The 25,192-nt window shown below is 36.1% G+C and overlaps 1 protein-coding gene across 2 annotated transcripts; it reads left to right on the forward strand.

Moving 5' to 3' along the window:
- The first annotated feature begins 2,195 nt into the window (after positions 1-2,195).
- LOC121736688 (facilitated trehalose transporter Tret1-like) lies at positions 2,196-21,557 on the forward strand. Of its 2 annotated transcripts, none has more exons than XM_042128054.1 (4): positions 2,196-2,224; positions 17,763-17,806; positions 18,913-19,048; positions 20,217-21,557. In XM_042128054.1, exons 2-4 carry the CDS (start codon positions 17,786-17,788, stop codon positions 21,545-21,547), a joined length of 1,488 nt encoding a protein of 495 aa, XP_041983988.1. In that variant the 5' UTR covers positions 2,196-2,224; positions 17,763-17,785; the 3' UTR covers positions 21,548-21,557. The 2 variants fall into 2 exon arrangements, with proteins under 2 accessions (XP_041983988.1, XP_041983987.1); XM_042128053.1 differs by lacking the exon at positions 2,196-2,224 and adding an exon at positions 8,171-8,187.
- Positions 21,558-25,192: the final 3,635 nt, after the last annotated feature.

Below are 25,192 nucleotides of genomic sequence, written 5' to 3' on the forward strand. Positions count from 1 at the left end.
ATAACCCTACTGCTGCACTCAGAGAGGAACATAATTTAGCCTCATACATTATTTGTCTTACTCTTCATTAAATTGAAGGCTAATCATAATTGAATGTCTCTGAGTACGGCAAATTTTACTACTTAGCCAATTGTCTTTCTACTTTTCAAACTTACCTACTACCGTGTGTTACTTACTACTTATTTTAGTATATCAACATAAAAGTTAAGCTTAAGGCTAAAATCTAAATGATGAATGATGCAATTATGGGAGTTCACTCTGTCCAAGTAATAGCTAAGTAAGTTAGTTGATAGCGTCACGCGCTATACTCAGCCGACTAGCATCACGCATAGTAAGAAATGTGCAAAACTGGACTTTGGACTGCTTGACTGCCTGGCGTCGAGTGTGGTCGAGGACCGAGGTGCTAGGTATGGTACTCCCGAAATGCAATAATTCAGCTTAGTCACTTGTTACCCAACTGCAAAAGGAGGTTTATTTTCTTCGCTCTGCGGCGGACACGATGATACATTACCATCATAATATTATATTGGACCAAAGCAAACGGCCTTGTTCTCATTGTTCTATCTGTGCATTTTTACAAGCGAGTTGTTGCAATTTTGCAATTTTATTCCTACCACGTTGGAGTTGAGTAAAGCAGTCCGTCATATTTTTATGCAACCGACATTGGATGACATAACACGTGTGGTAATGGTCATTGTGAGATAGACATCTTCATATTGTAAGCCTATATGCGACCTTCAACTGAATATGACTGTTAACTACTCTCCACCTTGTACGAGCCTATCTCTATCATACCAATTATTATGACTTACAAGATACAGTGGATCTGGCATTGTAGCATAAATAATATAGATTTTTTGGACTATTTGGACAGCCACATACCTACCTATAATAATATTTTATTAATAGTTAAAAACCGATCAATACATTAATCTAATATAGCCATTATCTACTTATGTACTAAAATAAAAAATATATGTACTCGGCATGCATATTTACCTGCCGGAATGGTTTTGATGTTTGATCGGACTGTATTTTTAGACTTCCTTAAAACAGGCCAAGTGCGAGTTGGACTCGCCCATGAAGGGTTCCGCAGCAGCAATAAGGTTTATTTTTATGAAATTAAAAGGTTTTTGATTAATTTTTATATTTTAGTTGATTTAATAAGGTTTAAGTACTACCATTTATGCCGTATAAAAAACTACTTGCTAGATCTCGTTCAAACCAATTTTCCATAGTTATGTACATCATATATTTTTTACACTTATCATGCTTTTACTTTAGAAGCTAGGAGGCACATTTTACCACTTTGGAAGAGTCTCTATTGCAAACTATTTAGGTTAGAAAAAAATCCGTACGCATAGGTTAGATGATTTTTTTTTTGTTTCAATTGTAGGTACCTATTAATATTTTTCCATTTATGTATCAAAATCTTAATGCGGTTCACAGACTACATCAACTTACCAAGGCTCTTATAGAAAACTGGCTGTGACATACGGACGGACAGACAGACAGACAGACATGACGAATCTATAAGGGTTCCGTTTTTGCCATTTGGCTACGGAACCCTAAAAATGAGGTTTTTAATATAATAATTAGGTATAAGTATATAGGTAATTAGGTGCTTAAATTTACTTTCTTGTGGTACCTACATACAGTATACACTTAGGTACAAGTTACGTCTTACGACTATGGTTTTTTTACGTACATTGGGAAAAAATGAGGGATCTATGATAAATGAGGAGATGAAAAGTGGTTGTAAGAATCATTGTACTTATTCCAAAATGCTTTTCAAGGTAAAATTTACAAAATTGCTTGTGAGATGCCTCGGAAATATAAAAGCAATTATAACATTAATAATCTTATTGTTAATCTGCAAGTGGATTATAAAAATAACTACTTAAGTAATAATTACTGCATAGTGTTGTAACTTGTGATCACGTACGTCGTAGCCTACGACTCGTAGGTATAGCAAGTGGACAGTCAATTTACAGCCGACAGAGAAATCGACCGTCGCGTCGTCACTTTCTCTTTGTTTTCTTTAAAAATATATGAAATATTAAAAAAAGTTTCGTGTGTTCCAAAATTAAAAAATAAAGTATGCGGACCGTTCGAAATTTAAAACGTGAAGTGGTTGAAACTGAAATTGGACGATTTATTGAATATATACAGTTTAGACAACATTTTACAACAACGAACCTTATTGGCATACCTAAACTTAAAAGTAAGTAAGTACTTAAAAATGTCGTATTTTGGTGTAGGTACACCTATGAAACATGCGCCAATACACCTACGCCCTTTGAGTTTTTCAGCATTGCCTACGCCAATCAACAGAAAAGATGTTTACAAACAATAAATACTCTTAATTAGACAAAATGTAGTAAATTATGTACTTATTTCAGTTTTAAAATGTAAAATAATCGGCCAAGTGCGAGTCGGACTTGCGCACGAAGGGTTCCGTACCAATAGCAAAAATAGGCCAAAAATTGTGTTTTTTGTATGGGAGCCCCCTTAAATTTTTATTTTATTTAAATATCTAAATACGTGAGAGAAAAACTTTGTAACCCTTTTTACGAAAAATGGGGAAACGTAGGTGCATGAAATTTCGCACAGTTATAGTTTATATTAATATGGTGAAGGAGTGCATCGAGCTATTATTATTTTAAAATATTACTGCTTTTATCATATATATTTTTAACAAATAAAACGTTACACACACTACGACACTAATACTAGAAAAAATGACAGATTTTTGAGTGACAAGCCTGTACATACGAATTATACTCTTTTATATTTTATGGTTGAAGTCTGTTGACAAATTGAAAATGGATTATTGTTTTTTTTTTTATTTAATTTTAGATACTATTAGACAATGCTTAAACGGCCAGTCTGAGATCAGCTGAGTCCCAGAGACAAGAATTGAAAGAAACTATGATGAAGTCAATATTTTTTACAAAATATAGGTAGTACTAATGTCGTTTCAAGTTGGTTGCAAGTAAGGTCGAATTTCGACCATTAGGCGAAGTCTAGTTATTATTAATTATTAAAGTACACATATAATTAAGGCTTTTGTGAAAATTTCAAGTGCCTACCTGTTGTCATCATTGATACCGAGCAAAAAATGTTTGAAAAATCACGTTTGTTGTATAGGATACCCCCCCCCCCCCTTAAATATTTAATTTATTTTGTTTTTAGTATTTGTTGTTATAGCGGCAACAGAAAAACATGATCTGTGAAAATTGCAACTCTCTAGCTATTACCGTTCCACAACTTGTGTCTTTTGTATGGGTTGGCTCTTAGGTTGGGTTGCACCAGAGGCGTGGTTTAAGTTAAAGTTATGGTTATAGTTAAATATGGCGTCCTTTAGCTTTAACTTTAACCTTAATTTTAACCGGAGAAATTCACAGATGTCGTTTTTTTTATTGAAGCTACAGGTAACGGGATTGAGGGTAAATTTAATCAACAAATATATCACTGTAAAAAATAGTAAATTTTCAGATATACGTATGAGCGGAGGTTATAATATGGCGTCGTTAGACGCCATATTTAAATTTAACCAAAGATTTGACATTTTGTACTGTAGTTATAGTAAAAGTTACAGTTATGGTTAAAGTTAGTTGGTGCAACCCAACCTTAATTTTTTATTTTATATTAATATTGTTATATTAAATATTGAAGTACACATAAAACTAAGGATTGTCTGAAAAATTCAAGTACCTACCTGTTGCTATTATTGATATAGAGCAAAAAAGGCCAAAAAAATCACGTTTTTTGTATGGGAAAATTAATAAATAAATATTAATTTTATTTAGTTTTTAGTATTTGTTGTTATAGCAGCAACATATATACACAATCTGTGAAAATTTCAACTCTCTAGCTATTACCGTTCTTGAGTTACAGCCTGGAGACATACAGACAGACGGACAGATGGACAGACAACGAAGTCTTAGTAATAGGGTCCCGTTTTTACCATTTGGGCACGGAACCCTAAAAAGTAATCTTAATATATATATTTCTTGTGTGCGTGTGTATGTGACTGAACTCCTCCTAAACGACTGGACCAATTTTGATGAAATTTTTTGTGTGTGTTCGTGGAGATTCGAGAATGGTTTAGATTTACAGTTTGGTCTACTGGAAAATGTTTTTTCAATTAATTTCTTATTTATAAGGAGTTGTTGATTTTGGAATGTTTTACATTAGATCCGGCGGACGGCGCTATCATCGCATTCAATATTATTCTATTTCAATTTTAGTTTGTCCTGACAGATGGTGCTACGATTAATTTGAAAAAAATTTTGTTATTCAATTCATGTGCTGATTAAAATATTAAATAAATAACACATAGGCTACAATTTTAACCGACTTTCAAAATGGGGGAGGTGTTATGTTCGTTTTCTTATATTCAACGATTACTCCGCCGTTTGTTAACCGATTTTCAAAATTTTTCTTTTGGTATATAGGGTATCATCCCAATTTGGTATTATATTCAGAAAAGTGGTGATCTGATGAAGGATCCATAAGTAATCGAGGGAACTCCTCAAAACTTATAGGGAAACATATGGTGACTTCGGTTTCGTGAGAAGTATTCTAAGCATATGCTACCAACAAGTAAGATTTTGCACCGAGATATACCTGGTATACCGTGGTTCGGAAGGTGCTGAGAGAATTCCTGATTCTTTATAGATACAAGTTTGGGAGTTTCGGCGTTGTTTTAAGAACAGAAAGCATATGCTACTATGCAAATTACATTCTTCATCATCATCATCATCATCATTACTACCATATTATACCATTTCATAGTCTTTTAGATCGAGACTCGAGTTTGTCAAGCGATAATTAAAAAAAATCTATATCTACCTAATATTATAAACCTGAAGAGTATGTTTGCTTGAACGCGTCAATCTCAGAAACTACAGGTCCGATTTAAAAACTTATCTCAGTGTTAGATAGATCATTTATCGAGTAAGACTCATCATTTATCGAGAAGGTTATATTATATTATTACTCTAAGACTAATACGACAGAAGAAACTCAGGAAAATGTGGGAAAAACGGGGGAAATATTTTTTATGGGAAAATGTACCTACGGATTCTGTAAAATTTCTAATTTACGCGGGCGAAGCCGCGCGGGACATCTAGTAAGTATATAATTTACGACATTTTGTCGAATAATTTTAATTGTTGTTTGCACAGATTAATCAATGGTTGTTTGTAATAATTATTTTCTCTGTCGATTGACGTAATATTATGTTTCACAGGTGTACACGAAAATAACTTTAGGTATGCCACGCTCCATACAAAAAGGTTCGAAGTCTCTCGTTCGACCAAAAAATACTCAATTGTATCCATACTTTAATAATATTCACTACATGTTAGAAAGAGGAGGTACAGTCTGGATATGGACAGACAGACAGACGGACAGGCTGAAATATCTTTGTTATCGTGTCCCGTTTGTATAAACAGGACACGATAAGGGTATCCCTTTGAGTAAGGAAACAGGGGAAAATTGTCCATCTTTGTTATTATACTATGCATTATGCTGACACGGACAAAGTCGCGGGCAACAGCTAGTAGAAAATGAATTCTTGCAATGTCGTATTGTTTTCTAAGGTGTTATATTAATTTATAAAATAAAAATAATGCCTTTGAAAAAAAAATAGCAACAAAGTTATTTTTAAAACGTCTGGCAATAGTTTTGGTCATTGAAAAGTGTCTTACACTACATGATACTTGTTCAGAACAATAATCTACAAATTATATATAAATATTAGCCATTTGAAAATAAGTAAAGTAAGACTCATTTTTAGTCCACTTTGGTTCCTGGTACCTGACCAGGTGTCAAACTTGGAGCTACACAAATTCGCAGGCAGTACTAATAATAACCTATGGTTTCATCCATCAGAGAGTAAGTTATGTCTTATCCTTCTGGGATCCAGGTCTAATATAATTGGAATCACGGTATCGGCTCCAACGATTTTCATGAAATTTAGTATATAGGGGGTTTCGGGGGCGATAAATCGATCTAGCTAGGAATCATTTTTTGGAAATGTCATTTTATTCGTGTTTTATCGAATACCAAGCAAAGCTCGGTCAAATAGCTAGTTTACATATAGTAAGTGTGCACTTAACTTAAAAGCTTTAAGTAAAGATTTTTCTGTGAAAAACAATTAAATATTACAACAAATACTAAAAACAAAATAAATTAAATATATTTTTAGTTTTGTTACTAGTTAATTTATTTATAGTTACAACAAACTAAGTATTATTTTGTAATTTTTTTGTTCGATCTCAATAATGGCATTCAGACAGGCACTTGAACTGTTCACAAATGACTAATTTGTAAAATTTGTAAAATTAAAATAAACTAAATAATTATGGAGGCTCCCATATAAAAACACAATTGTTGCCTACTTTTGCTCTATAGTAGTAAGGAACTCTTTGTGCGCGAGTCCAACTCGCACTTGGCCGATTTTACTTATAAAATTTGCAGACAACTTTTCCACGATATTACGTTTATACTATATTTAATGACTAATTACTTTTTAGTTAAAAGCTATTTTGATATTTTGATCCTGAGAGAATGTGCTCTATGATGGCCAATTAAAAAAATAAAAATGGCCAGATTTTTCTGTGTGTTCAATCATCCAAACAACAAATTTGGCTAGAATATACCAAAAAAATAAAACATAGGGACACAGCTCAAGCCTTGCTTAAATTTCTAATGAAAAAGTACTTAACTCGGTTAAGTTTTGGAGAAGGAATCAGGGGACAACGAATCGTTGATTTTCTGTTCTCTTATTAGAATTTTTGTCGTGTTGTCACTTGTTTCTTTCGCGCTCTCCCCCCGAAGGCTTGAGGTCAGGAAGACAGAAATAATTTACAAATACTTGTTTTTCATTTCTCTAGCCCTTGGTGTATTGTCTTAAGTCTTAAGGCGCTGTGGTTGTTGCAAGTACGTAAAATGGGTTTTTTAAAACACGTTTTTAGTAAAGGAAATGTCATTATTTAAGTATAAAATAAGTACCGTTTTAAAATTGAGAAAATTTCCTATACGCAAAGGTATATCAGTACACAATTTGAAAAATTCTGCTCGATAGAAAAAAATCTCAAAGATGACTGTTATAACGCTGTTTTTCATAATTAAATCATTTTATGGCTAAAAAGAAAAAACAAAAAATGTAGTATATGTGTCGTAACCTAACGTAAACGATTTGATATATTTGATTTGTGTAATACTAAAAACAAAAGGTTTTTACTCCTATTTTCTATTATCAAGGCACGCGGCGAGCGCGTAACAGCCACTGTACAAGGCGCGCTGATATGAATGTTATTTTAATGTCCTTAACGTCGATATTCATACTGACAGACATCGACCTGCTTATTTTAGGGACTACTGGGCCTTAACGCATATTAAGTATTCAAGAACCAGACAATCTAATCTAATATATAAAAATAAGTCGGGTTTTCCTTCCTGACGCTATAACTCCAGAACGCACGAACCGATTTCCACGGTTTTGCATTGGTTGGAAAGGTCTCGGGCTCCGTAAGGTCTATAGAAAAAAGAATTCAGAAAAAACTTCAAGAGAAAAGCAGGAAAACAGGGAAAATCATTTTATGGCAAAACAACGTTTGCCGGGACAGCTAGTATTTTATATTGACGCGTATAATCGGTTTTTTGGCATTTAGCAATGTCTGTAAGTGAGATTTTACGATTTGGGGGAGAAAATATGACGAAGCTAGTTTTTCCCTGATAATGAAATTTATTATAAACGCATTTTATTATGAAATGAAACTGACACTTTTAGAAAAGCTCTCCTGGGTCCTTAGAGAAACTTTCAGAACTTTTTAGAAGAAGTTAGGAACAAATTTTAAGTAAAAAAATCTCTTGCGTCGCACAGTCGAGTAAAAATAGATCCAATGATATAAGGCCTGTCTCTACAGTCTACGGTAGTACGGTGTTAAGAAAACACCTTAAATTGTTACAATTTTTCCTGTACGAAAATCATTTTCCTTATAAATCAATTAAATTATTGGCACGTGTGTAATTACAGACAGACAACTTCCTGATTATTTTCTATTGTAAGCGCCGCGTGCCATTTTGATAGTATTCAAGGTGCGACTTAAATAAATAAGTATTAGTTAAGTAGTAACTTACAGCCAGTCCTGAATCAGCGGTGTTGGTGTTAAGGTGAAGTAATTTTTTTAAAGATTTAAGTGCAATATAACCGTAATATTTAAGTGGGTATTTCATAATAAATAATCCGGCAAAGTGCGAAATATGCGCCCGAAGTTGTAGAAAAAAAGGCGCGTTTTTTGTATGAAAATTTGGTTTTCCTAATTATTTATTTTATTTTAATTGTTTACTTTGAAAGTGCATTGAAACTTAGTAAATATCGCATTTATATTTTACAGTCATGTATGGTTCAAAATATTAAGTGATGCTTTAAGATGAGTATGTGCTCCTTGTAGAGACTAGAGAGTTCAATGTGAAAGTAGCAGCGCTGAAAGACCAATTTTTTTTTTCATTTTTGTAATGGGCAAGCGCCCTAGCGTCACGAGTTTTCACATACAAAAGTGAAAAAAAAGTTATTTCAGCGCTGCTTCACTGATTGAGTCCCTTGTAGAGAGTTCACAGTGAACTCTCTACAAGGAACACGTTCACTCTCTAAAGTATTTTTTTTTTACGAAATAAGGGGGCAAACGAGCAAACGGGTCACCTGATGGAAAGCAACTTCCGTCGCCCATGGACACTCGCAGCATCAGAAGAGCTGCAAGTGCGTTGTCGGCCTTTTAAGAGGGAATAGGGTAATAGGGGAGGGTAGGGAAGGGAAGGGAAGGGAATAGGGTAGGGGTTAGGGGATTGGGTTTCACGCCAGTTTTCTGTGTGGTATTTATCCGGTCGAGCCGGCCCATTCGTGCCGAAGCATGGCTCTCCCACGTATAAAACTTCACTTAGTTTTGTTATACTCTGCATAATTAAAACCTGAATGTGAAATTTTTTGTACTTAGGCGCTTTTTGTCCCGTCATTTGATATGTTTTATTTTTATTTTTCATATTATTATAATCGATTTCAACATCTACAGTAATGGACAACGACGACCATTAATAATTATGTGATATACAATATATTATGTCCATTGTCCTACAAGATACTGTTTTTTATCAAAGTCAGTGTTTCCCAATCATTGTTATGCTTATGCCGTGGCCCGGTAATTTTTGCGCTGCCCTCTCGTGACTTAGTGAATAATATTTATCTCAAGAAGTAGAAATGTGTATACAGCTAGGTGCTAGGTAGGTAAAATAATATTTTGGTATCGCCTATTTACTCACACAATTTTGTATATTACGAATATATTTGAAGACGTGTGTGGAAGAACCAGGTAAGAAACAGTACAATAATTGCCGTTTTTTTGCATAAATGGAGGCTTTAGATTCAGAAAAATTATTTGAAAAATATTGGATTTTATGTGTAGCCAGACGATTAAGTATGTAAATGACAGTTTTGTTCAAATTTCATATAAGTTTTTCACTTTTATGAGCAATTGTGCTTGTGTTATAAAATGTTACCTAATTAGTTCTTCTACTCACGTCTTCATTTATGATGACTGATGTGTCGATCGATAGTATGTGTTATTTTTAAAACAAGGCGGGAATGTTGCGACCCGGTATTTTGTTTTAATAGCCCGCGACCTACCGAGTCGCGACCCGGCAAATGGGAAACACTGATCTAAGAAGTATTGAACATTATACATAACTTAATTTTGCCGGTGTGATGAAAGCATTTTTCTACGTCTCTAAGAGTTTTACTCTTAAAAGTAATGCAACATTGTTTAGCCAATTGAAATTATGCAAATTTGAGTAACTAATGAGTAATTACTAGCCAATCAAATTAGCCTAATTAAGTCAAATAAAACAGTCATCAAGTTAAAACAAACAAACGAAAATGCTAATTTATAGATCGATTCATTTTTTTGTGGACATTATTACAATTACTAATAGCAAGGTCGGAATAATTAAGTAAATATAGTTCATGTCATAAAAACCCTTCATGAGTAGTTCGACCTTCGTAGCACAATAGATCTGATAAAATGACTAAGTGGTGACCCTATGTGACATAATTACTAGGGTTCCTAGGTCCTACATTAAGTACTAAGTAATAGATTGTTATTTGTTGCCAATCCATCCGTACTAATCCTTACTTCTATACTAATATTATAAATGCGAAAGCGTGTCTGTCTGTCTGTTTATTACCTTTTCATACCCAAAGTACTGTACCGATTTTGCTTAAATTTAGTTTTATTATAAAAAATACATAGGATACTTCAGAAAACGTACGGTTCCCACGCGATAAACGAATTTTGGTGCAACGGAGTTGCGTTTAGAAATACGAGTACATAGTTGCCAAATAGGAATAAACCAAAAATTTATATTTTGTTCAATTATTGCAATTGCGTTTACGCATTTATTCGCTAAACACACATGATCAACGCACCTGCAGCTCTTCTGATGCTGCGAGTGTCCATGGGCGACGGAAGTATTTCATAAAAATAAAAAAAAATGATAAGCGTGCATTGTTCCGGGATTGAAAGTATCTCCATACTAGATTTCATCTAAGATCATTACTTTGTTATACTAGATGTCCCGCGCGGCTTCGCCCGCGTAAATTAGGAATTTTACGGAAACCGTACATTTTCCCATAAAAAAATAGCTCTTATGTCCCTAGTCCCTTCACTTGGTTTACTCTATATCTGTGCCAAATATTGCCATAAAAATTGCTCTAGTAGTTCGTAATTTCTAATATTTCCCCCGTTTTTCCCACATTTGCCTGAGTTTCTTCGGTGGTACTAGTCTTAGCGTGATAATATATAGCTTATACTCTTACTCGATAAATGAGCTATCTAACACTGAAATAAGTTTTTAAATCGGACCAGTAGTTCCTGAGATTAGCGCGTTCAAGCAAACATACTCTCAAGCAATATTAAGTATTGATTTTTTCAATTATCGCTTGACAAACTCGAGTCTCGATCTAAAAGACTATGAAACGTACCAATAACATGGTCATTATAGGCTCATAAGTCATAACCATGGGACGATGTATGGTATAAAATGGTAGTGATTGATGATAATGATGATGATGAATGTAATTTGCATAGTAGCATATGCTTTCCGTTCTTAAAACAACGCCGAAACTCCCAAACTTGTATCTATAAAAAGTATCAGGAGTTCTCTCAGCACCTTCCGAACCACGGTATACCAGGTATACCTCGGTGCAAAATCTTACTTGTTGGTAGCATATGCTTATAATACTTCTCACGAAACCGAAGTCACCACATGTTTCCATATAAATTTTGAGGAGTTCCCTCGATTACTTATGCATCCTTCATCAGATCACCACTTTTGTGAATATAATACCAAATTGGGATGATACCCTATATACCAAAAGAAAAATTTTGAAAATCGGTTAACAAACGGCGGAGTAATCGTTGAACATAAGAAAACGAACATAACACCTCCCCCATTTTGAAAGTCGGTTAAAATTGTGGCCTATGTGTTATTCTGATGTATAAGCTATATTATTGTAAAGTTTCAATAAAATCCGTTCAGTAGTTTTTACGTGAAAGAGTAACAAACATCCATACATCCACACATCCACACATCCATACATCCAAACAAACTTTCGCCTTTATAATATTAGTAGGATGACACTGAAAGTGCTCGCCTCGCCGCTGCCATTCCGGTGTGGCGCGGCCCTAAGAACTTCAGGGCACATGATTAATTAGTAAGTACTTAAAAAAAGTTAAAACATATGTAATGGGATAATGTAGAAAAAAATACTTGAAAGATTATACTTTCCACTATATTTTTTTATTCAGAAATTTGCACTCTAATAGATATATTTTTTGGTTTCTTAACATCGCAATTTCGCCATTGTTCATTGATCTTTGACCACAGTAATTATTTAAGTCTATATTCCGATGACGCCACATAACGCCTAACTTAATGACGTAATAAGCAATACGTTTGTACGTGGGAGAGCCATGCTTCCCTTTCCTAAGCTTCCCTATTACCCTATTCCCTCTTAAAAGGCCGGCAACGCACCTGCAGCTCTTCTGATGCTCCGAGTGTCAATGGGCGACGGAAGTTGCTTTCCATCAGGTGACCCGTTGTCTCGTTTGCCCCGTTATTTCATAAAAAAAAGTCAAAACTACGATATTTTTTACGTGTAAAACAATGGCAATAGTATGGCGTCATCAAAATTTGTTCATCCATTTACGGCCGTTCCCAATATTTGATCTATCTCTGGTTTTGCCCTACTAGAGATAGTAATAGCTCACAATTGACATAAAATATATGTCTCTAATGTCTAATGTGAGCTATTCCTATCTCTAGTAGGGCCAAATCAGAGATAGATCAAATATTGGGAACCGCCGTTAGGCGTGAAGAGGTCACATTATGACATAGAGACAAACTAGAGACTGATATAATACATTTTTTCGAATTAGTAATGGATATTTGTATACGGTTTCATTAAATTTGTGGAAGAAAGTATAAGCATTGTAGAACTCAAACTATTTCTATGCCAATTTTCATCAATATTCTGATCTATTATATTAGTATGAAATAAATAGGCTTAATAATAATTAAGTTGATTATTAGATAAATTAGCAAGTTTGTACAGAACCTTATTAACAATGCATGACTTAAAGCAACTTGACCGATATTTAATTGTTATTTATTATACGCATTAAATACCAAGTACAATGCAGTGACGTCACTAAGTTATACATCTCAATCCCTTTGAAAGAACCAGTCTAGATTTTCCACTATAAATGGGTCTGTTTCGCAAAGAATAATTACATATAATGGAGGCTTGGCTCATCTTTACAACGGTAACCGCCTTTTGCATAAATTGGTGGACACACGTTTAAGTTTAATATTGTTTTAATAAAATCGATACAAAAAATATGTCTATATTCACAACTCTCGAAGAATTTGTTGCACTTCCAGTCGAGGCTTGGTACTACTAATATAATATATATTCTGTGTCGAGGCTAATGTTTGTTGTAAAAAAATTACAAAATGTTTTTTAAATATTTGTCTTCGCCATTGATTATTACAAAAATATACTTAAATGAATATAATATGTACTAATAATTAATGGAAATGCGAAAGTAATCTGTCTGTATTTTAAGGTTTACATAATATTTTAAAAACGGCTGAAACAAAAATGAAAAATGTTCGATATTGAGATACTTTGAATCCTAAGGCCGGTATAAATAGTCAGTACTCAAGATGCATCTCGGTCTCAAGACATGGTTCAGGCTCTGTGATTGGTTGGCTGTCAAAATTTGGACCAATCATAGAGCCGAACCGCATCTTGAGACCGATATGCATCTTGACTGACTATTTGTACCGGCCTAAGAAATATCAAAGGATCGAAATCTCGTCGCATACATAGTTGCATTTTTTCTTATTTAAAGAAATTCAGGGAGCTTATTTTGCTCAAAGTGTTTTATCTCTACATTTTTAAACGCGTCCATGCTCATTGCACAGTTAGCGATAACACAAAATATGTGTACTCAGCTTAACACTAATTGTAATGATGTCACGCATTTTTTACATTTTTACCTTATTTCTTATTTATGTAACATTGTGTTTACTTCAATATAATTGGAATCTCGGAATCAGCTCCACCGATTTTCATGAAATTTAGTATATAGGGGGTTTCGGGGGCGATAAATCGATCTAGCTAGGAATCATTTTCAGAAAATGTCTTTTTATTCGTGTTTTATCGATAATCGATATACTGAAAAATATGACTCTTCCTGACATCTATTGGCGAATAATAATACTATTTTGTTAGCAACTAATTGTTTTAACGACCAGCAGATGGCGTTATTAAGTAACACGAAGTCAATAAGTGTTTGCTATTCCGAGCAAAGCTCGGTCATCCATACCATATACTATATTATTATTGGTAATTATTGTAAACTTTACATACTCGTATATTTGTTTATTTTTGGGCTCAAAATATCATATTTTGTATATGAATTTATCTCTAGTTATTCTCCACCTTTCCTCTCACAGAGAAACAGAATCTCGGGGCAGTGGCGGATTTACCAATAGGCTAAGGCTGCAGGGGCGCCTAGGGCGGCAGATTTAGAGGGGCGGCAAATTTAGCTCAATTTTTTATCTAACAGAAATAAAAAATCCCACCAAAACATTTCTTGTAAAATAACCGAGACAACCACATAAGGTTTACGGTTTACGCTGTGAAAAAGATATGAGATCTCATGTAGAGCGAAGCTTCTGAATCTACACGGCCTAACTCTACTGACCCTAACTTAAACAAATTCTACATACGAGTACCAGGAAATATTTATGGCTTCGCCGTTTCGCTACCGCACAGGGTGAAACCTTGTGTAGTCGTCTCAGCAAAAATTTTCAAAAAATGTTTTTGGTAATGGTGGGATATGATTGTGAACTAAACTAACGTATTGAATTTCAAAGGTCAGTTATAGGGGCGGCAAAAATTGAATAGCCTACAAGCGGCAAATTTGTAAATCCGCCACTGTCTCGGGGTTTTAAACACAACAATCTTAATTAAAAATTGTCCCACAACGTCCTATTAAATCCACAAGCATGGTCATAGTACCAAGTAGGTATTCATGGCGACCTCGCTCCATTTCAGTATTACGTTTATAATTTTTTTCGAACATATTTGGCTTCGTACTCACTACTCAAGCACTCGACCGATATTCCGGGAATATGGATTCCAATTCGTTGAATGAATGAAAAACAAATGGATATATTTTTTCGGTACTACAAGCAATGTGTACAACTGTACACCTGATTTTACGAATCCATACTGCCATACAATATTATAAATGCGAAAGTGTGTCTGTCTGTCTGTTACCTCTTCACGCCCAAACAGCTAAACCGATTACGCTGAAATTCGGCATAGTATACTTTGTATCCCGAAAAAAATGTACGGTTCCTGTGCGATAAACGAATTTTGGCGCAACGGAGTCGCGGGCGTCATCTAGTGGAGTAAAATATATATTTAAAGCACTTATTTATAAAATTGAAAATCAGTCATTTAGATAAAATTTTCTTGCGCGATAAACGAACATCTGAGGGATCGGCAGTTGAGATTTGCGGGCGTCATCTCATTAACATAGTAAAAGGAGGGGAAGTAGGATAACTCCGGCCCAATCCGCGATATAATTACCTACTGTCTTAGGGTTGTCAATTTTAGGCGGCGCGGAGGCGCGGCGGGTTGGTGTGGGACCGGGCGTCCGCGCTTCGTTATTTCGGCCATTTTTCGTGCATATTTGCATGCATATTTCGGCACTTTGATCGTGCATATAATCCGATGTCTAAATAAAATTATAAAAATACCCTGTAAAACAACATTAAAAACTAACGCCTGTCTCTTATACTATAAACAAATCTGTTGTTATGATTCGAACTTTGCTTTATGTGTATTGTGATTAACAATTAGTCAATTACTTATTTTTAATTACTATTTAAAATAAGTAATTGACTGTAAGTAGTTAGTTAATATACGGTCTAGAACACAGATAAATCGGCAAATTACTATTACGTAAACAAAGCAATAGCGGCAAATTAGTTGACGGATCAAAAGTACATAAAACATTATCTTATTTATACTATGTTCTAGTGGGAATGTAGACCTACCTACCTACCTACTTCCTTTGTGTGATAGAAAACTAATACAATAAAAAAGAAGTAAGTAGGTATCTGATCATCAAGTAAAAATTATTATATTATGCTAGAATAAGTGTAGTACTGACCTTTCCTGTTCAACAGGTAATTTAAACAAAGACAATTCTGGAATTGTTGCATTACTATTAAAACACCCAAACACACAGCAATATCTATTACTCCTGCGATTATGATCGGACATTTTTGATTCGTTTAGCCGTGGCGCGGCGCGGCGCGAGCGTGCAGCGTAAAGTGTTAGCCCCGACTGGTTATGCCGAAATATTGTCCGAGATTTTGTTGTGTGCCGTGTGGCGACGCATTGATACTATGGCGCACACATACAAGCCGCGCGCGGTGCCTTTGTATGAAGATAACTTACTTCCCCTATTTTTACTATGTCATTAATTTACTTTTAGGGCCGCGCTACACCGGACCGGAATGGCAGCAGCGGCCACGTGCGGCCACGGGCAGCCGTAGATTTTTCAAGCGATACTATGTATGAAAATAAAATTTAAAATCATATGACACTAAAAGTGCTCGCCTCGCCGCTGCCATTCCGGTGTAGCGCGGCCCTTAGCCGGTACAAAAAAGTAGACACGAAATACTATCGCCTATCACTATGCCAAATTTATTGCGAATATACGCAAAAAAATAGGTTTTCCTCAGTCAAATACAAAGGTCTTGTAAGTTGTTTGCGTCTGACGCATAATTGCGATTTCTGCAGTTCAGTGTTTTGTAGGTAAAAAGGTTACACGTGCCTATATTGTACACTCTCTCTACAGAGAGCTGACTTTCCTGTATTAACACGTTCGCTGCAAAGCAAGGCATTATTGGTCTGATTGCTAGCTTTCTGTCTGTGCGCGCTCTAAAATCGTGGCTTCTGGCTCGGTGTGGGCGCTGTAACTCGAGAAGTACTACGTGTATGAGAGATTGTTTTATATCTAACACCCATTTTAAAGCGAATGACGTTTAACGATTAAAAATGCACCAGGTTTTTTAAACATAGTTCGCACTAAATTAAAATTGAATAAGCTCAGTGCGAATACCAGGCCTTGATTTGTAGGCCTGGTAGCCGCACTGAGCGGGCGAGGGGCGTGTGCGCCGCGGCTAGTACTGTCGAATGCTTTGTTTGTCTCGATTGTGCGCAAATGTTTTCAGTTGTAATATTTACGTTTTAATCGCGTGGTAAATATATTAGTGTTGTGAAATGGCGTCAAATAATATTGTTTCGAGTTGTGACAAAGTCTTTAGATATATTTCCCGTTACACCTATTACTAAGCCAAAAAATCGAAAAGAAAATTAAATTTATCATCACCGACTGTGTCCCACGAAGAATTCAGCTCAATAAAAGCATCAGCACAGCATTGAATCAGTTTTTTCTTATCATTATCCATACTAATATTATAAATGTACTAATATAATTAATGCGAAAGTGTGTCTGTCTGTCTGTTACCTCTTCACGCCCAAACTACTGAACTGATTTTGCTGCAATTTGATAATATGAAGATGTTCTAACTACCGGGAAAGGACATAGGATACTTTTCATTCTGGAAAATGTACGGTTCCTGCGTGATAAACAAATTTTGGCACAACGGAGTTGCGGGCTAGTTTTAAATAAATGTGTCGATATGATGCATTTGTTTTCCTGTCCCATCCCTATTATTATATTTTTGTAGTGCTTCAACAGGTCTGGTAAGCCTGGTATCTCTGTTTTTAAAAAATGGCATCATGTTTCTGTCTGATTTCCGGGCAAAAGTAGTTTCAAATAGGTCCACTAATGAACTACACGCGAAATTTTATTCATTCAATCCTAGCATTATTGATCCTTTGTTCATATTTCAATGAACGTAAAACCTCGTTCGCATACGACGAAAACTTACTTCCAGATCGAAAATACCTGGTATCGCATGGCATGCTAGGTACAAAAAATCAGTCTCGCAGTTAACGTGTTATGGACATAATATTTAAATATTATGTAGAGAGCCTAAAGAGTATTAGTCTCAATTCTCAAATAACTTGCTCTATATTTCAGATCACCTCTAATGAGCGCCTACGATGAGAACATTCATAAAGCAGGTGAGATTATAATTTTATATTCAGAACGAGCTTTTGCCCGCGGCTTCGCTCACTTTAAGAAGTATTATTATATACAAACTTTCATCCCCTATTTTAACCCCTGGGAGGTGGAATTGATCAAAATCCTTTCTTAGCGGATGCCTACGTCATAATATCGACCTGCATGCCAAATTTCAGACCGTGCGTTGATAGATCACCATGTCAGTAAGTCACCTTTGAGTTTTATATATATAGATAGGAAAAAATGAATATTTCAACTCATATAAAAATACACAAAGTATTCTAATCTGTAAGTAACGATATTATTTTGCTCTTTGCTAGCAAAAATACTTTTTGGAAAGTAAAGTACCTACAACAACTACAATAACAACAAATTTAGACGTAAACTCCCGGTAAAGTACTATAATTAAGAGGATACAACAGGATCTAGAGAAATGAAAAAAAAGTACGTGTAATATCTATAGCTGTCTCCCTTACCTCAAGCCTATACCGCAGAACGCGATAGAGACAACTGCAGAAAATCCAGAAAATCAACGATTCGTTGTCCCCTGATTCCTTCTCCAAAACTTAACCGATTTAAGTACTTTTTTCATTAAAGATTAAAAAAGGCTTGAGCTGTGTTCCTATGTTTTGCTTTTTTTGTATAATCTAGCCAAATCTATTTTCTGGACGTTTGAACACAGCGGAAAATCTGGCCATTTTTTTGGGTTTTTGAACGTTCATATCTTATTTAATAATTAAATTATGAAAAAAAAGAAAACATAGGGACATTGTATTAGTGGCCGTAGATATTCAGGAAAAAAATTATAACTCTACTAGCATTATCCAGGGAGGAAACAGGGGACAACGTTTGTATGGAAAAAAGGGCGGTGTGGAATCCTCTTAAGAGAAAATGTTCCATAGTCAGATGGTCGACCTACATATTATTTTTAACAAAAATGTATGGAACACTTTGATTGGCGATTCTATGAAAAAGCGAATAAAGAAAAGGTCTTGGCTAAAGGGCCTGGTCTCTCCTCTGCCTTATATGAATGAAATTATTGAATAGTGCATAGTATTGAGAATCACGGCAAATAGTTCAAGTGCGATTCCTCTGATGATTTCAGGCATTCGTGGTGTCAGGAGCGGCTCTGAACATAGCGGGACATGGGTGCGCGCACGGCTACCCAGCAGTGCTGTTCGCTCAGATCAAGACAGACGGCGGACCTGTGACGCTCACCGACCATGACACGTCGTGGATTGGTAAGACTTGAGACAACGCCAAGAATTGCTTAAAACTTGATTAAGATGTACGATGGTTTTTAATTGTAATCTTGATCTGATTCACAATGGGCAATTCGACTCACATTCGGAAACTTCATCGCGCGACATCCAATCGCCGCTCCAGGCATTGACCATAGACCGCAGTGGTAAAGTTTCCGAATCCGTGTCGAACGGGAATCGTGAATCGCCCTGTAGGATCCTATCTAAAGGATCTTGGGTCCAAACACTACCTGGTGAAATGCAATGTTGTATTTAAGCAATAATTATATTAGAACACTAGAATAGTTCAGAGAATTTTATATCAGAGGATTTTTGGCAGTTGCTTTCTGATATAAAAATCTTATATATAAAAATGGATTTTCAAATGTGTTAGTCGCGCTAAAACTCGAAAACGGCTGAACGGATTGGGTTGGTTTTAGTCTTAAAATATTCGTAGAAGTCCAGGGAAGGTTTTAAAGTGACACGAAGTTCACCGGGACAGCTAGTAACTTAATATATAAATCAACTGATTGCCTTATAAAGTTGCTTCTATATAGTACTTAAGAGGAGTCCACGCCGCCCTTTTTTCCATACAAACGTTGTCCCCTGTTTCCTCCCTGGATAATGCTAGTAGAGTTATAATTTTTTTCCTGAATATCTACGGCCACTAATACCATGTCCCTATGTTTTCTTTTTTTTCATAATTTAATTATTAAATAAGATATAAACGTTCAAAAACCCAAAAAAATGGCCAGATTTTCCGCTGTGTTCAAACATCCAGAAAACAGATTTGGCTAGATTATACAAAAAAAAAACATAGGAACACAGCTCAAGTATTTCTTTAATCTTTAATGAAAAAATTACTTAAATCGGTTAAGTTTTGGAGAAGGAATCAGGGGACAACGAATTGTTGATTTTCTGGATTTTCTGCAGTTGTCTCTATCGCGTTCCGCGGTATAGGCTTGAGGTAAGGGAGACAGCTATAGATATTACACGTACTTTTTTTTAATTTCTCTAGCCCCTGGTGTATCCTCTTAACACCATTATAAAACACTGCAAGAAAGTAAAACAAGGACTTGTTGGATAAATCTCAAATCTTGTTATTACCAACGAAATAATGATGAGAATGTGTTACCTTAAAATTAATGTCTCTTTCTTCTTCTTCCAGCGTCAGCAGTTGGCGCCATGGGTATCGTCGGCAACTTCATCTCCCCAGTCCTGATGACTCGCTTTGGCAGGCAGAAAGCACATTTGCTATGCACAGTACCAGCGTTACTTGGCTGGATAGTGTTCGTGCTCGGCAACTCGGTGCCTGCATTCCTCTTTGCACGGATACTCCATGGTCTAGCGTTAGGCTTAAGGACACCCTTAGCTGCGATATTAGTAGCAGAATACACGGAGCCGAAGTACCGAGGAGCCTTCTTAGGAACCTTCGCAGTATCTCTAGGATTGGGCATCATGTTGTCTCACGTCTGGGGCGCACATTTGACGTGGAAAATGACAGCCGTAGTCTGCTCAGCATTCCCACTGGTAGCTATGGCAATTATAAGTCTGTCTCCTGAATCGCCCAGTTGGCTCATATCCAAGGGTCGCCCTGATGAAGCCAGGAAGGCGTTCCGATGGCTTCGAGGAGAGGGAGAAACTCAGAACGAAGAATTAGAATCTATGATAAGGAACAACGAAAGACAGAAAGAAAATAGTTACAAAGGAAGCGAACGTCGTATCAGATTTAGATGGTACGATTTCTTCGATTCCCTTGCCAAGACTTTAAAGGCTGTGCTGAAAATATTCAAGAAGAGGGAATTCTTCAAGCCGATGATTGTTGCGATATGTATGCTGCTTGCCTTCGAATTCGGCGGTGCTCATATGATTCCAGCTTACGGCAACTTAATTCTGCAATCAGTTTTGAATAAAGCTGATCCAAACGATGTAGCTTGGCAGTTCACAGTGATAGATATGCTAAGAACAGTTTGTGCGTTAGTTGCTATATTTTTGCTGAAAAGTTGCAAGCGACGCACAATTTTATTTGCTAGTGGAATAATGACTGTATTATCACTAACATTAATATCCATTTTCGTATATTTAAGAAAAGCTGAGGTCGTAACAAATTCGGTCCTGCTAGATTCGGTTCCGATGTGTTTGATGGTAATTTACACTGTGTCTTTCTGTTTGGGTCTAGTTCCACTAAACTGGGTGATTTGTGGGGAAGTTTTTCCTCTAGCATACAGAAGTCTTGGATCAACCATATCCACATCCTTTTTGACTCCTGCTTTCGTCTTATCAATGAAGACAGCACCACATTTATACTCTTCTATAGGAGTCGAAGGTGCGTTTTTAGTATACTCAGGTACGCTAACAGTTTGCTTACTAATTATGTATAGTTTACTGCCAGAAACTAAAGATAAGACTCTACAAGAAATAGAAGATAGTTTTAAGAATAAGAGAGAAGATCCTGATACGCAATTAAGTCTTATTAAAACGAATTTGGAAGCAAATTGAGACGCTAGTGAAATTATTGTACTATCAGAGAAGCTGATTCCTAGGTAGATGGGGGACCTACGTAGTTTGGTCGCGTTACGTCAAACCCAGGCAACACTCAACAGATCACAATTAACATTCAATTGACATGATCCGACCAAATGACGTTGGTCTGTCAACTGCCTAGGAATCAATTTCCTCGATGGTACAAATAAGTATTAATAATGTTTCTATAGAATCTATTTAGAATTAAGGTTTAGGATGTTTTAATCCTTCGAATAAGGTACTATATATATAAATATTACTTACTTATATAGATTTTTAAAAACTAAACTCTAAATTCTAAATACCTTGTTGGCAATGTATCATGCAGTTACTGATTATTTTATTTAAACGCGTAAGTTCTAGGCTAAAGTGTAGTTAACTGAAGGCGGACCTAATTTGGTAGGGTTATTCGGTTTAACGAGGAGAAATTTTGATACAAGCGTAATGGCTGCCATACACGCTACGGTCTACCGGAGAGGTCCACCTGTGCAGGTGTGCCTGCGTAGGTAGACCGGAATGTGTAAGAGAATAGACCTTTCGAGTTTTTGAGCCTGCGCAGGCGACCGGCGCAAAATCGAAAATCAATTCTTTCGAGTAACAACTGCGCAGACATAACTGCACATGTGACCTCTCCGGTAGACCGTAACGTGTATGGCTTACCGCTAACATAATGATTCTTGTCTCTTTCACTCAAAAATGTAAACTGTAGATCTCTATAATAGATATATAAAATACTATGAACATACTCCTTCTGATATAAATATCATTTTAGGGCCTGTTTCACCACTTCCTGATAAGGCTATCCACCAATTAACTTGACAGATCAAGTATGGAGAATCTGTCAAAAAAGTTGTGAATAGCCTATTAGGCACTTTATCAGAAAGTGGGACAAGTAGCGTTAGGTCTCTGTCAAAATTTCTCCGTGGCAACGCGAAAACCCCTACCAAATTAGGTAGATCCGCCATCTACCTGTGAATCAGTTTTTCAGATACCGTTTTTAACCGACTTCCAAGAAGGGGAAGGTTATATTATGTTCGTCTCTATCATATTCTTTTAATTAAGGAAAAAGTAATCTCGCTCTGTCTCCGAACTCCTCCGTAGTCAAGTGCGTATTTCGCAATACATTCCCTCCTCGGTACTGTGCAGTGTCTAAGTGACTCTTATATCCTTGGCATAAAAGTGCTATCAGATGTAAAATAAATGTGAACGGTCTTGGAGAGCTCTTGACCCCTTGCGACAAAAGTTGTGACTGTGATTTTAATAATATTACATTATATTTTATAATTTTATATTAAGTATAATAAACCATTGAAACATAGTATTGTCCCGTTCCTTTTGTTTCTCAATAATTAACTCATGTGTTCTGATTTTATAAAAGTCGTTAACAGAATAATTCCTTTCGACTGCTGGCTACGACTGCTGGTATTGTTTTACTTTATTAAGGGCCTGTTTCACCACTTTCTGATAAAGTGCCGAATAGGCTATTTACAACTTTTTTGACAGATTCTGCATACTACATCTGTCAAGTTAACTGGTGTCCATAGCCTTATCAGGAAGTGGTGAAACAGGCCCTAAAATTTTTATAGCAGAATTGCAGACTACGGCATAACTATGCAATGTGCATACTGCATGTGCATAGTCAGGCACTTGTTAGGATGTTACATCACAATATTAGGTAAGTCAGTTGTGACACTATAGCATCCTACATACAATAAAACTATTTTGCAGTATGTTTTTTCTCATAAAAAGTACTAATTACTTACTTGGGACTAATTAAGATAACTTTTGACGTCAGTAACAATGAGACATCAGTGGATGAACCGGGTAAGTAACAATTTGACAACTGTTGTTTTTTTGTTTAAAGTGACGCCGGGTTAAAGTAAAAAATCGTTTTGGATATGTTTTAGATCGCTTGTTTTCTATGAGAGGCCGGCCCGGCCACTCATAGGAAACAAGAAATGGAACAGCAAGAAATGGAAAGGGCGTAAGCGACAAAATGGTTTTTGTCGCGTAATTTAAAAACCATAAATATATTTCATATAGCTATGGGCAAATAATAGTGTATGCTTGAAATAATCTATGTTCAAATTTTGGAAACTTAAATCACTCTCCTATGTTGGCAAAATTAGAATCCCTGTTGTTATAGAGGTCTGCTGGAGGAATGATTTAAATGCCTGGTTTCCTCAATATTGCCCAAAAACATCCGCTAGACCAGTAGAGTTGCAAGTGCGATGTCGTGTTTGTATCGGAGATCAGCGGGGCTAAAATGGTCGCTTTGGAGAATCTAGTCATAACATGATTCTTTTTTTTTTAATAGAAAAATGGTCACTCTGCTTGCAATTCATAATATTATGTCCGGTTCGTACTAATTTGACATTCGTCAGTTTGACTGTTTCGGCAATTCATTTTTTGAAGTGATTTGAGAGGAATTGCAAAATGTGACCATTTTAGGCCCGCAGCAAGCTTTCTATTTCTGGTATCGGGTGGATGACATTATGAGGATTACGACAGCGCTTGTTAAGCACGCTCTCTACAATTACAAGAATTGTGGAAGTTTATAGAGCTGCTATGTTTAAGGCTGCGTTTCCACTAGAGCTAAGCAGCTAAGCTGCGATGCGAGGAAGGTGTTTGAAGATCGAATATACAGTGTGTTGGTGTAAACACCGTTATCCTTGAAACCATCAAATGAGCCCGTCAAAATAAACAACTTTTTCTATGAGAACAATGCTGGGAACTCAAAAAAAATGCCGTCTTCATACCCACACGGATGCCCGGATCGGCAATTTGTATGGATATGACGACGGTTTTTTTTTTGTTTTGTTTTTTAGCATTGTTCTCATAGAAAAAGTTGTTCATTTTGACGGGGTCATTTGATGATTTCAAGGATAATGGTGTTTACACTAATATCTTGTATATTATAACCAGCTTCATTTGCCTGACCACGCAGCGCAACGATTTTATTGGTTCTTGTAAAACACATTCCTCGCAACGCAGCTTAGCCAGCTCCGGTGGAAGCAGCGGAGCAGATAACTAGCTGTCCCGGCAAACGTTTCTTTGCCATATAAGTATTTCACCCGTATTATTTTATTGAAGTGACTAAATAAGTATGTCACCATGGCAACGTACATCGCTATCCCGTCGCACAAACAATGGTCGCCGTCAGGCTCGAGTTGTAATAATTTACTATTATTTATTCAACAAATGCACTTACCATTATGAAAAATGCCCCGTAGCCGATTCTCAGACCCACTGAATATGCATATAAAATTTGGTTAAAATCAGTAAAGCCGTTTCGGAGGAGTACGCGGCCTAACATTGTGACACGAGAATTTTATAAATAAGATAGAACTAACATTTTGTGTCGCGTTGCAGCTTAGCTCATACGGTGCAGCGAATACGGCTGGCTGCATACACACGTTTTTCGTGTTCGATTTCCGATTCGTATTCGGTCATTTGTTTGCATTGAATCAGTTGAAAATACATTAAAAAAACGAATGTGTGCGAACATATTCGCTTTTTTCCGAATGGAACGAATTCCGCACCAACGTTTCGAGTGAAAGCCGGCAAATTCATGCGTGAAGATAAACGAACGCTTGCGCTGGTCTCACGGAATTCCAAATC

This window comes from Aricia agestis, chromosome 19 (assembly GCF_905147365.1).
Source record: "Aricia agestis chromosome 19, ilAriAges1.1, whole genome shotgun sequence".
Lineage (NCBI taxonomy): Eukaryota > Metazoa > Arthropoda > Insecta > Lepidoptera > Lycaenidae > Aricia > Aricia agestis.